This window comes from Drosophila erecta, unplaced genomic scaffold (genome assembly GCF_003286155.1).
Source record: "Drosophila erecta strain 14021-0224.00,06,07 unplaced genomic scaffold, DereRS2 tig00000055-arrow-pilon, whole genome shotgun sequence".
In the NCBI taxonomy this organism is placed as follows: Eukaryota; Metazoa; Arthropoda; class Insecta; order Diptera; family Drosophilidae; genus Drosophila; species Drosophila erecta.
In genome coordinates this window covers 19,037,839-19,051,188 of record NW_020825200.1, presented here as the reverse complement: position 1 = coordinate 19,051,188, position 13,350 = coordinate 19,037,839, and the positions used below count along the sequence as shown (strand labels likewise).

Here is a 13,350-nt window from a genome sequence, read left to right as displayed (position 1 = left end):
TAAATAGTGTATCCATGCCATGAATGCTGAGGGGGAGGCGATTTTTACCTGAGAACACACAGTATTTGGTGGAGAAAAACATCAAAATATCACGTTGCTTGCTCACTGACAACGATTGAATAAAACAGCGAACTTTGGGATCCAAGACAACAGCTTCCTACTTTTTAGTGCGATCAAGTCATGTGAAAAACTCGTATGTTTTACTTCTCAGCGGCAAAATGTTTATAACTTATAATTGTTCGCTGGTATTGATTTTTGAAACTAACACAGATTAATGCTAGCTTTTAGAAACAAGAATAAATATAGAATTTAGCAGAATTGGGCTTATCGCCCAAAGAAGTGTATTAGTTAAGCTATTATTAAATGTCTAGCTACGTCTAGGAACTCGAGAAAGGGAATTTTCCAAAGTTCGCTCGGCTTATCAACAGACTCACAGCAATTCGTGTAATCAACTTGTTGCCCAGACAAAGATCAGTGTGGTGACCCCAATACTTTCATTGCATTTGCTGAAAGTTGCCAGGTTGGTTTTCCAACTGCAATGGTTTTCCAAAAGTAAAGAGTTTCTTTTCCATCGAAGAGCGTAGTTGCAATGGATTTAAATCAAATCAATTGCCATGGGAAGCGATGGGACTGGCGACTGGACTAATGACATTCGCATGTAAATTTCCAGCAATTTGGGCGAATGATTTAAACGCATTTAGTTGTAAAAAGGCGAAACCAGTTTTACAATTCAGCACGGTACGAGTGCCTGTGCCTGTCTGGCATTCCGATTCCTAACCGATTCCGATTTTTTGAGCACTTTGCGGCCTGTCCTCGATTTGTCACATCACTCAAAGTGCGGATTCGGGTTAGTTTTGAAACCGCACCGGAGCTGGAGAGCGGAATTCGAGTGAATGATGACACTCGCAGCAAATTGCAATCAAATCGCAATGATTCGGGTGAATCGAGGCGCTGCGCCTCGATTTCTGAGCATGACAAGATACATATGTAGTATGTTTCGCGGCCATCGCTCAATACTCAGAACTTTTGTCCGCGCTTTTGACAGCTATCATTCTGGGGATTCCAACTCCTTTCGGTGGCAACATCTTCGCCGACGGCCAAAGGGTGTGCGAAAAAATATTGATGGGCTTGGCCAATTAAAGGGTGATTGATAGGACACTCCAGCGAGCCGGCAGGCAATTGCCAATATCGATTACGAAAGTTTGATTTTAATTTTTAATTGCCAGTTCGGACCCAGTCGAGGGTTGCTCCAGTGGCCGGGACACAGACCACAACAACCCTCCTTTCGCCGCCGCGCACGCTTCTATTATTACTATTATTATTGCCATTGTCATTGCCGTGGAATCTCGTAGGGGTGTGTAGGGGTTTGATGCCATTCCGAGTTCCGATTTCCGATTTCCAACTCAGATCGCGAACCCAAGTGCCCCGTGTCCGCGGGGCAAGTGTCGATTATGCGCGACTCGATGGCCACTCGGCCAGTTGCCATTCAAAATTTACATTTTATTACTTTTGCATGCCCGTGCAGCCGGGCAGGGCATTAAAATTATTTACGATGCCAAATATTGTTGGTTGTAAATAACGCGTTCTGGCAAATATCGCAAATCTGGAGCGGAGAAACGAGCGGGGAGGGGTGCGGCCAATCGCTTGACCTTTGCCGCTAATTAGAGCCTCATTGTTTTCCGCCGAGAGGAACGTTTTCGGAGCGTGTTCCTAAATGTTTCGAAAGTCTGCTGCGATTCGAGCCCAAGTCGTTGACTGATAACCCCTATACTCGTAGAGTGGGATTAGCTGGGGCGTGAGCGCCCCATTCAGTTGCGATCTTCTCGAGATGGCGGGCGGTTCTCCAGAAACGCAGATCCAGTTCTACGAACGCGAGCTCAACATCCGCCGGGTGATCGAGGAGTGCGACCTGCAGCGCCTGGACCAGGCCCTCAACATCTGCGACCTGTCCAGCGTGGAGCGCAAGCTGCGCCTCTGGCAGCGGCTCCTGCCCAGGATCAAGCCCTTCTACGCCGTCAAGTGCAATGATGATCCCGTGGTGGTCAGGCTGCTGGCCGAGCTGGGCGCCGGATTCGACTGCGCCTCCAAAAACGAAGTCAAGCTGGTGGGTGGAACGACACTCTTGTGCTGCACATGCAAGTACTTCAGGTTCAGGTTGCAAGTACCACAGAAACATCAAATGATCTAAGGAATCATGTTCTTGGTGCCACTCTAATACATTTTTCCACAAATGATTTATGAAGTAACTCAACGTATTTGTAGTTAACGACGGGGTCTTATCAATCACTTTTTAGGCGATTAGCACGTGTTATTGCAGAGTCAGACCAAAGACACTAGAATAATAAGGTGCGTAACGGCCATGTATTTTGCATTTTGCACTATGCAGCCACTTTTTTTGCGGCGGCAGTAATTGCTCTCTCCCCGCTCGCATAAAATTGAGAGCATAAAAATCTAAAAATAGAATTCACTTGCTTGTGTGAGTGAAAACAATAAACAAAAAAGTTGTGCTAGAAGACGATTTTCGGTCCGAAATCAATTTTGATCTAAGAAACGAATTTGATTAATGTTTTGGTCAATTTCGTTGTAATATGAGCTAAATATTATTTTAAAATTGATGCCGTGACTATTTTTTTTTTTAAGAAGTTGTTTTAATATACTTTACTTTATACTTCGAGTCGACTTGAAATAATAAATGTTAAACATAAAATATTTCCATGTTCCCCAACTAAGCTAGTTTTCTAACTATTGCTTTTCGATATAATTTGCTCCTTTTTTAATTAATTTTATTAAATTTTTGTACTCTATTTTTTTCTATCTCACTAATTTTTTCATATTTGAGATAGAATGCTGAGTTTTGCTTGCAATGCTTAAAAAGTAAAACTTTTATAATTTTGTTTAAAATATGTATCAATTTTATGCACATAACAGTCATTATTTGAGTGAAACCATAATTAAAAATATCAAATTAGAATATAACAAAAACATTCAACAAAATAATATTTGCATTTCAAATACAGAAAATTGGTCATTTACATATGTAAGTTTGCATTAAATAATTATCATATTAGGGCAATCAAAAATTCGAGTTTTTACTTTTTACTAACGAGTACTTTCTACTCGATTGCCAGAGTACAAATAATATAGATTTTTGTTTAGGAAACATATTTTCTTGTAGCCCTATAATTCCCAACTAGTTCTAGTGAAAACAGTAAGGCATGTCTTCTAATTTAGAGTCACAAAATATTTCAAGTAATCTCTCTTACAGGTCGAGCAGTGAGTGTAGTGTATGTGTAGTGTATGTATGTATATATGTACGTACGTATTTATATGTGTGTGTATGTATGTATGTATGTATGTATGTATGTATGTATGTATGTATGTATGTATGTATGTATGTATGTATGTATGTATGTATGTATGTATGTATGTATGTATGTATGTATGTATGTATGTATGTATGTATATATGTATGTATGTATGTATGCATGTATGTGTTACTTGCACAAATTAGTAAAAATTGTCTTAATTAAAGCCTGAAGAATGTTTACCTTACTGTCGGAACACAGTCATTGCCGCTTTTAATATTTGTTTAGGAAACATATTTTCTGGTAGCCCTATAATTCCCAACTAGTTCTAGTGAAGACTGTAAGGTATGTCTTCTAATTTAGAGTCGCAAAATAGTTCAAGTAATCTCTCTTACCGGTCGAGCAGCGAGTGTAGTGTATGTGTTCTTAAGTGTGATTACTTGCAAGATCAAATTGGCATCCCTCTTGAACAAATAACCTGGCAAATGTTATTCATACAAGTGTTTGAAATGTTATAATATTTATTTTAAAATATTTATTCATAAAAAATATTTAAAATACAATATAAAATTATTGTAAAGATATTGATTACCCTGCACTGAAAGGGATATATATTTTTATGTTTATTCGTATACAAAGTGCTACTAAATTAATCTCGAGCTGTAAGTAATTAAATAATAAACTATTATTTTGTCATAATTATATTAGTGAGTGAAATAGTGAGGTCTTTAAAGTGAGTAGAAAAAATTGTCTTAAATGAAGCCTATAAAATGCCCGAAACGTATTTGAAACGCATTGGCACAATGGCAACGTATGAATCAAAATCTGTCCTGTTTTTTCATCCTTTTTTGAAATTTTCTGCCTATTTTTTCCGTTTTTTTTTCTCAATCTGTCCTTTTTTTTCAGAAAAATATTGGCATCACTAATGTGTACAAGAAAGCTGCTGGCTCTAGAGCGCTCTCTCTCTCTCTCTGGCTCTTGAACAAAAATTCGAGAGAGCCTGGAGCAAGCTCTAGAGCCAGCCCGAAAATATCGTGTGCAAAAAAATCGTATGGCGTTACGCATCTTATTATTCTAGTGTCTTTGGTCAGACATACGTACTTAATAGTACTTGTCGGAACTGTATTATTTTTTTGAATCTATTCCACTCTAAGGTCTTGGGCTTCGATGTCCCACCAGAGCGCATCATCTTCGCCAATCCCTGTCGCCCTGTGAGCCATCTGGAGTACGCCAAGGAGCACCAGGTGGCCAATGGAACGGTGGACAATGAGTTCGAGGTGTACAAGCTGCACACGCATTATCCCAACTCCAAGTAGGTGCCTGACTCTCGGGGCGGATCTTTAGTATATATTTACGTTGTAATCCAGCCTGATCGTGAGATTCAAGAGCGAGGCCAAGGAGGCACAGTGCCCACTGGGTGACAAATTTGGTTGTGATGCGGATGTGGATGCCGCGGCCCTGATGCTGCTGGCCAAATCGTTGGACCTGAAGGTGACCGGCACCAGTTTCCACGTGGGCTCCGGGTGCAGCGAGCTGGAGGCCTACGATCGGGCCATCAAGAAGGCCAAGAACCTCTTCAAGTTCGGCGCCCTACTAGGCTATGACATGGACTTTCTGGACATCGGCGGTGGCTTTCCCGGCAGCGATGACGGAAAGTTTGAGAAGGTAGTTTGCAGTTGGCCGCGGATTTTGATGAAATTTCTTACAGCGAACTGTTTACAGATAGCGGAGAGTGTGAATACCTCGGTGCAGCGTCATTTTCCCAACGAACGCGTTCGAATAATCGCCGAACCAGGACGCTTCTTCGTGGCGGCAGCCTGCACCTTGGTTTGCAAGATCCACGCCAAGCGGGAGATCAGGAATGAAGCTGGCAAGCTGGACACCGTGATGTACTACCTGAATGATGGCGTCTATGGCTCCTTCAACTGCATTCTGTACGACCATCAAGTGGTGACAGCAGAGCATTATCTGGTAATTTATGTATATTTTTTATTGAACAAATGAAATAGTTCAACAACTCCGAATGTTTTTAATATGCAAACCACTTTCTATCCCACAGGACAATGCGGATTCTTTGCCCCAGTTAAAGTCCTTGATTTGGGGGCCAAGTTGTGATGCCCTGGATAAGGTGAGTCGAATGTTGTCTTAAGCTTGGAGAAATCTAGTATTGTGTGCGTTTGTCGTCAGATTTCGGAGGACCTGCACTTGCCCAACCTAAACCGAGGCGACCTTTTGGGATTCCGCAATATGGGAGCCTATACAATGCCCATTGCCAGTCCATTTAATGGATTCGAATTGCCTAAGACCCTGTATTTCCGAGCGATATGACTAAAACACCTACTCAAACCAATAAAAGCAACATTTTGTGGACTTAATTGGATACTTGCTCCAAACTTCAAAACTTCCAAACGTAGTAGACTTGGGTTTATAAGAAGACACTCTGGGTGTTACAACTGGCGGTAATGTTACTACAAAAGTAAGTATATCTGTATGTTAAACATCGCATATCTTAAATGCGATTGGATACTAAAGTGCCAAATACGAAATAATAAATCAAAATGCTTCTTAATACAGAGCCCAAAGACTGTTGACTATCGAATAACAGTTGAGCATGGGTTTCTTCCAAATTGGCAAAAAAAACTGGCTCGTTCATGGACATCAGTTCCAGCTCAATCTTCTGAAACAATTAATCTGCTAGTAAGCTCTTGTTTTGTAGCATAATTTTCAGATGCACAGACTTTAAACCTAAAGGCAATCCATCCAATGTCCAAAGTCGTTATGGTTTAGGTCCAAATAATGTATCTGTCAGTCGCAAATAGATAATCCCAAAGCTGGAACTTTTTGCTGTGCAGGCACAGCAGCTCTGAACCATTCTCACTCTAATCGAGATGGTGAACGGAGACCTGAGAATACAATACTACGAGAATGATCTCGACATACACAAGGTTATCGAGCAGGCAGACCTCCAAAATCTGGACCAGGCCCTTAACATCTGCGACTTGTCCAATCTGGAGCGGAAGCTCCGCCTCTGGCACAAACTTATGCCCAGGATCGAGCCCCACTATGCCGTCAAGTGCAACGACGACCCGGTGGTGGTCAAGGTTCTAGCGGATCTGGGAACTGGATTCGACTGCGCCTCCAAAAACGAACTCAAACTGGTGGGTACAGATGTGTGTGATTGTGTGGGAATTGGGATCGATAGAGTATTTTGGATTGCGCAGTATAAACGAATTACAAAGTAAACAAATTTCCAGGCTATAAGGTTCAAAACGACACTTATTATTTGAATTTGCCGAAAGTGTATAAAGCTAAGAGTTGGTTGATCGAGAGAATAGGTTTAGGTTTATCTATAGACCCATTTCGCATTTAAAAACACAATAATTCAGGTCCTGGGACTTGGCGTTTCGCCGGAGCGTATTATCTTCGCACATCCTTGTCGTCCTGCCAGCCACTTGAAGTACGCCAAGGAGCAGCAGGTGGTCAACGGCACGGTGGATAACGAGTTCGAGGTGTACAAGCTGAGGAAACACCATCCAGATTCCAAGTAAGTCTACATGAATCTGAGCGTTTGGTAGCTTGGTGATATGTTTCTTCTTTCCAGCCTTATAATCAGGTTCAAAAGTGAGGCCAAGAAGGCGCTGTGCCCCTTGGGTGACAAATATGGATGCGATGCGGAGACGGATGCCGCAGCCCTAATGCTTCTCGCCAAGGCCTTGGATCTGAAGGTGACGGGTACCAGCTTCCATGTGGGTTCCGGATGCAGCGAGGTGGAGGCCTACGATCGAGCCATCGAGAAGGCGGAAAGCATCTTTAAGGTCGGCGAGCTGATAGGTCATAAGATGGAGCTGTTGGATGTTGGCGGTGGCTTTCCCGGCGCTGATGATGAGATGTTCGAGGAAGTGGGTACTGAAATGGTATAGGTTCCGAGCTATTATTGATGGACGCATATTCCTTATAGATAGCACACGCTGTAAACACATCGGTGAAGCTGCGTTTTCCCGATGAGCGTGTCCGAATAATTTCCGAGCCAGGACGCTTCTTTGTGGAGGCCGCCTACACATTGATCTGCAAGGTACATGCCAAGCGGGAAGTCCGCAGCCAGGATGGCAAGCTGGACTCCATGATGTACTACCTCAATGATGGCATCTTCGGAGCGTTCGCGGGCATGTTTTACTACCCTGAGGAGATGGCCCCCGAGCTTTACTTGGTAAGAAAACAAGTGACCCCCAGTTACTTGTAACCTTTCCACAAATAATACAAGACTTAATAGAGACTTACTGCCATGCTGGAGGTGTTGTATATTAAATGAAAATTAAAATGAAGTGCAATACCGATACCCTGCAAATGGTAAAATAAGGGAGTCTTGTGAATATGCAAATATAATTGCTGACTTATGTATAGACCACTAGTGAAAACCCTGAATGAACGCTGTAGGACCCATTACTTAGCCAATGAATGAGCAAGGGAGATTAAGATACCACCCATAGATTATCCACGCTCCTCATAAGTCGTTGAACAGTCTTTGTAGTTTACCTTTGATTTTAGCAGAAATAGTAGCAATAGTAGCAATAATCTACTGTTCTCCAATTCCAGGATGAAGCCGCGAGCTTGCCGAAGCTCAAATCTGTACTCTGGGGACCCAGCTGCGATGCTTTGGATAAGGTAAGTGGCTTCTAAAAGACTTGCAATATACTAGTTCGCTTCTCTTCGCCTTCAGATATCGGGACACCTGCTGTTGCCCAGCTTGAACCCGGGCGACCTTTTGGGATTTCGCAATATGGGAGCCTACACCATGCCCATTGCCAGCCCATTTAATGGGTTCGATGTGCCTGAGACCAGGTACTTCAAGGAAAGGAACCCTGCCGTATTCTAAGATACTGGTATGCTCATACTGGTTATGCTCAGCTTAAACTTAACAAATTAAAAAGGAATTTCAAAACGAATTCACGTCAACTGAATTAGTAGACAAGCTGTTCAAGCAAATTTACCTTATGTAAATTTACCTTATGTGGTGGATGCCCTGCATTTGCGAGGGATGAGCAAGTAAAGGAAACGCATGCTTGCATTTGTAACCAACATGGATTCTTTATTAGACAGATTCTCAGATTGCTCACATGGGGAGCATTACGCAAGCCCAGCTTTCGATGGGGTTCATTGTTAGCAATATTTTGAAAAGAACAGCTCTAGCCAAAGGAAACTGACCCGAATCGGTGGTGCGGCGCATTCTCTTGAAAATATTTCCGGCCCGAGCCCGCTCCCACTGCTCCACCGCCCACCAGTGGGTGGCTACTGACCCAAGCCACCGCGTGGTTGGAGTGGAGGAGGGAGCGACCGGGCGGATTGGGTGTCAGTGTCTATAGCTAATCGAATTACAACTTAGTTTGCGTAGACATAATCGAAAAGGTACGTATGTATGTGTGTATAAAAGTATATGTATAAAAAATTTCAAAAATTCCACTCTGCACACGCATTTGCTTAATTCACTTCTTGCATAAACATCAAACTTGTCAGATGCCTCAAAAATGTAAGTAAATTCTATAAAATGTCACTATATTAGCTGTGTCGAGCCATCCGAGTGTCTTACTACTGGGAGCTCTTGATATGTCACGATATAATATAACAATATAACGATATGCATTCTCGATTTTCGTGGGTTGCCCCTTCTGGCTTCTGGATGTGGCTTTTTGGGTTTGGGATGGGTATGGGGATGGGGGATGGGGATTCCTTGGGAGTTTGCCCGTGCTCGCGGCAAATAAAGAGTACAAACTACTTATTCCATAATCAGTTCTTGGTGATTGATGCAAATGAAATTTCTTACATTCTCTTGTGTTTCCCCTCCGTTTCGCCCGCCTCTGGCACCCAAAGTGGAGCCGCACTTGGCCATGGTTGCCTAGAACTGGATAACACGACACATGGACTCGAGGAGCTTGCGAATTTCGACTGGGGATCGGTTGGGTGCAGTAGGTAGGTCTGGAAACGGGTGGAGGGACTACGAAACGCGTTAGTAATGATTGTATCTCACAACACCGACGACAAGACGACGATAGACTACACATAATAGATGGGCATACGTAGCCCTAGGCTGCACAGATAAGCTCGTACAGATTAACGCAAGTAACAACAAATCCCACGCTTAAACGTAACAATATTCTGATATGTTTGGGTTTCGATTTTGGTTTTGGTTTGGTGCCAAAACCAAGCCTTACATCTAAGCTACGTCCGCAGACAAGTGAATATCATGCCAGCACTCCCCTTCTCGTCGAGCTACTGTGCACGTCTGGAGCGGAGTGCAGTGGGTGGACCGGATAGTGGTGGTGGTGCCTCTCATCTCGCGTCATCTCAACAACTTTCGGGGGGGAAGCCTGCTGGTGGTTCGAAAAGCGTGCTTTCTGAGTCTAATTACTGGCAGAGTTGCATAATTCACGGATTCCCTATAATCTATAAGAAAACATACAATACAACAACACAGAAATGGTTTGTGGGCGTTGGAGAGGTCTGTGATCTGGGGACTGGGATTGCTTTTTGCGATTTTGGGTGGCAACGGCAGCCGAATCAAACCGAATGGAACTGGAGGGGCGACCGCTCTGTTGGATTCTATCACTGATCACGGGGGTGGAACTGAAACTGAAGCTGAAACTGACCCACATGGAACATCGCGTCTAGCTGGACAGAGGCTAGATGCTTAGACGCTAGTCAGAAAGGCCACGCTACACACGGCAATCTGGGCCAGGATGTTCACTTGCAGGATCCGCATTAGACCGCCGCTGGTGGGCGAGGGACTCACATTGAGGCCGGCGCAGTGCATCTTCTCGGTGGGCATGGCCTGCACGAAGTACTCGCGGTTGTCCAGCGACATGTGGCACAGCGGCTTCTTCTTCTGCGACATTTCGTCGTCCTTGTTCTTCAGGTCCTCCAGCAGCTTGGGGAACCAGGTCAGCTCGCAGGAGCAGTTCAGCGGGTTATCTGCGCGGACATTACGGATTTGGATTAGCTCGGTTAGTTCGTTTAGGTGCTTCACTGGGATGAAGTGCCCATGACTTGCCGGTGATATCGATGATGCGGAGGGTGTCGATGACGGGCTCCATTATGTCTTGCGGAATGCGCTGCAGCTTGTTGTTCTGCAAGTTCAGCGTTTCCAGGGAGTTCAGGTTCTCGAAGAGCAGACTGGGCAGAACCTTGATGCTAGGAATTGGGGAATATAATTGTTACAGATACTTTGTAATGAAGTCTAGAAAAACTAAATAAGGAGAGGGCATCTTTTATCAAAGGGAAAATAAATCTTTAAAAGAGTTTGAGGTTTAAAAAGGATTTTGAGTTACTATAAAGTAACCAATTTCATCGATCTTAAGCTAGGGGGGAATCTTACTCGTTCTTCTGCAGGTTGAGGAAAGTTAGGGAATCCCCAAAGCCAGTGAAGGCATCTTCAGCTAAAACATTGATATTATTGTTGCGCAAGTCCAAGTGGCGCAGGCGGTGCAATGGACGCAGTGCCTCGCTGGGAATAGTGTGGATCTGGTTGTCACCCAGGCGCAGATATTGCAGGTTCTCTGTGGATTCGGAAGATAGATTAGAAAGTGGGTGGGAAAATGCAAGGGACAACCCACCCTCCAGGCCCTTGAAGGCATCCTTGTCAATCGCACTGATCTTGTTGCCCTCCAGCTCCAAGGAGTTCAGCAGGGTGAGGTGACTAAACACGTTGGCAGGCACGGTGGTGATCATGTTGTGGGCCAAAATCAAGGAGTCCAAGCTCTGCAACCCTGCCGGAATGTAAAATAAAAACGTTGGCAATGGGATAGCCTATGGAATTTTCCAGTAACAACCTTCAAAATCGCCTTCGCTGATAGTACGTATCTTGTTCTCCTGAATCTCCAGTTTCTTTAAGGTGCTCAAAATGGAAAGAGCTTTCTGCGGGATTCTGGTAAGATCGTTGCCACCCAGATTCAGGCGCTTAATATGGCTAAAAGAAGGAGTTTGATAAGCGCAAAGGAGACTTTAGAGATCCACTTAAACTTACTCCTCTAGTCCACGGAAAGCCTCGGGATCAATTTGTGTGATCTTATTCTCGTAGAGCGTCAGAATCTCCAGGGTCTCCAGACCCTCGAAGGCGTTGTTATGGATCACGGTGATTTTGTTGTGGTTTAGATTTAGGATCAACAGGTGGAACAGGTGTTGCAGAGCCTGCGAGGGCACCGTCTTCATTTGGTTAAGGGAAACATCGAGCTGGGTGAGCCCCGCACCTGTGAAAGCGACAAGGAGAAAAGATTAGGTAACCCATCTCCAACTGGTGTCCAACTTGTTACCCAGCGAGCTGAGGGCGTTCTCCTCGATGGCCGCCAGGCTGCTGTTGTGGATGGTCAGGTGACGGATGTCCAGGGCCAGGAAGACGAAGCCCTGCAGCTTGGGCAGATTGTTGTGGCGCAACTTCAGGTAGAAGATGATGGGACTCTTGCCCTTCAGCGTGCCCATCGACTTGGTGATGTGCGCCAGATCGGTGGTCTCGCACAGGATGTCCAGCCCGTTCTTCTTCACCGTGCAGATGCAGGGCGCGATTTCGCTCTGCTCCGGGCACACCTGGGCCTGCGGTGGACCCTGGCCGAGCACCTGGCCCATCCCGAGTACCTGCAGCAGGAGCAGCACCACCACGGCCACCGTACATCCCGGTTGCAGCTGAATTCCCGCCATGCTGAACACCTGCTGGTGGCTTGCGATTTCGTTGGGGCGACTGTGAGATGGGGTGAAGGATACCTTATTCCGCGGCAGAAAGCGTCACTGTCGTGAGTGGTCGCGGGTTCCGATGCTGGTGAATGCTATCTACAATGGCTATTGCCGTAGCCCTGTGTGCGAAAGGAGAAGAGGTTGGGGGATTTTAATTGGGCGCACAATGTTCGCTTTTATTTGGGTTGTGTGCCCGCGGATTAAATATATAAATTGCCCGCAATTGAGCTGTCCGTCCGGCTACGGTTGCTACTGCTGCTCCTCTCCGTCCCCAGGGTTCTCTCACCTAAATGATTTGTCCGTCCGCTGCTGGCGAGTGCCAAATGAAACATGCCTCCAGTGGCTGCGGGATGCAACAAAGCCAGTCCGCCAGGCGCTCCCTCTCTCTTCGCCGAGTGGGATGGAGCAGGAGCAGCTGGAGCCGCACGCTCTTCTCGCTTTCTGGGGTGGCTATGGGGCGTATGCGTAATGGCTGTGTGCCAACTGGGTTAGTGTGTGTATAACGATGTAACGGAAAATCGATACGACGACGTCGGGAGGTTGTTGAATGGCCCGTTTGTTTGTATTTGTTGCTTCGCCTCTGACTAATTCAACAGTCCTCGAAGGGTCCTTTGTTCGCCTCAACCTTAAGCGCCCAGTAAGACCAGTATCGAATCGAATGGAATCAAATTGAATCGAACCGATGTCGCGAAGTCGCTGGATTCCGTTACATCCACTGAAAATGGCGAGCCAGGATCCGTCTAGTCAGGCTATTATCGCTCTGTCAGGCTCTCAGCCCTCCGTACAATGTATCAATCCTGTTGCATCCTCTGCGGAATCCCACTGGCAAGCCCCCGAATCCTGAATCCGGAGTCGGAAAATATTTGAAACGGTTCGAAGCGACAATTGATGGAAAATGAAGCACGTTTGGTTGGCAAAACCGACGATTGCGGACTGAGGCTCTCAGCGTGAAATTGAATATAGCACCAGAGTTGACTATCGGGGGTGGCTTGAGCTTTTCCAAGCTCGGCGAAAGCTCCAATCAGCGCTCACAACAATCACATAGTGACTCCTAATTAGGAACTCAGTGCTGTTATCAATCGTTAGGTTCAGTCGCTGCAGTTGCATCGTCTAAAAAATAAGGTCATAAGGTTTGACAATTAGATTTGAATAATGTTTTCATTAAAAAGCGTTATGCGCAATTTGTAATTTATACTCGACATTTTCAGTTAATTTTATATTTCAGTGTCGTCAGTATCAATGGCATTCGATTGCAGTACTGAGTTGCCTTGAAATCAATTATATTTCATTTGATAGGATATAAAGAGTACAAACTCATATATTCTCAAAT

The 13,350-nt window shown here is 44.9% G+C and overlaps 3 protein-coding genes across 5 annotated transcripts; 2 read left to right on the top strand and 1 right to left on the bottom strand.

Moving 5' to 3' along the window:
• Window positions 1–1,777: 1,777 nt before the first annotated feature.
• On the top strand, window positions 1,778–5,680 carry LOC6542049 (ornithine decarboxylase 1). Its single transcript, XM_001970496.3, has 6 exons — window positions 1,778–2,104; window positions 4,460–4,617; window positions 4,673–4,970; window positions 5,028–5,276; window positions 5,365–5,433; window positions 5,493–5,680. The coding sequence occupies exons 1-6, from the start codon at window positions 1,829–1,831 to the stop codon at window positions 5,631–5,633; spliced, it is 1,191 nt and encodes a 396-aa protein (XP_001970532.1). The 5' UTR covers window positions 1,778–1,828; the 3' UTR covers window positions 5,634–5,680.
• Window positions 5,681–5,738: 58 nt separating this feature from the next.
• Window positions 5,739–8,269, top strand: LOC6541337 (ornithine decarboxylase 2). The gene is made up of 7 exons (XM_001970495.3): window positions 5,739–5,781; window positions 6,022–6,463; window positions 6,692–6,849; window positions 6,907–7,204; window positions 7,264–7,512; window positions 7,899–7,967; window positions 8,023–8,269. Exons 2-7 carry the CDS (start codon window positions 6,194–6,196, stop codon window positions 8,176–8,178), a joined length of 1,200 nt encoding a protein of 399 aa, XP_001970531.1. The 5' UTR covers window positions 5,739–5,781; window positions 6,022–6,193; the 3' UTR covers window positions 8,179–8,269.
• Window positions 8,270–8,365: 96 nt separating this feature from the next.
• Window positions 8,366–13,004, bottom strand: LOC6543034 (leucine-rich repeat-containing protein 70). 3 transcript variants are annotated; one of them, XM_001970494.3, is made up of 9 exons: window positions 12,307–13,004; window positions 11,606–12,139; window positions 11,320–11,542; window positions 11,126–11,262; window positions 10,910–11,062; window positions 10,672–10,852; window positions 10,348–10,487; window positions 10,090–10,268; window positions 8,366–9,743 (listed from the first exon to the last, which is right to left on the bottom strand). In XM_001970494.3, exons 2-9 carry the CDS (start codon window positions 11,985–11,987, stop codon window positions 9,726–9,728), a joined length of 1,413 nt encoding a protein of 470 aa, XP_001970530.1. In that variant the 5' UTR covers window positions 11,988–12,139; window positions 12,307–13,004; the 3' UTR covers window positions 8,366–9,725. The 3 variants fall into 3 exon arrangements, with proteins under 3 accessions (XP_001970530.1, XP_015014594.1, XP_026834691.1); XM_026978890.1 differs by having other exon boundaries at window positions 9,721–9,743; window positions 9,947–10,268; XM_015159108.2 differs by having other exon boundaries at window positions 8,366–10,268.
• Window positions 13,005–13,350: the final 346 nt, after the last annotated feature.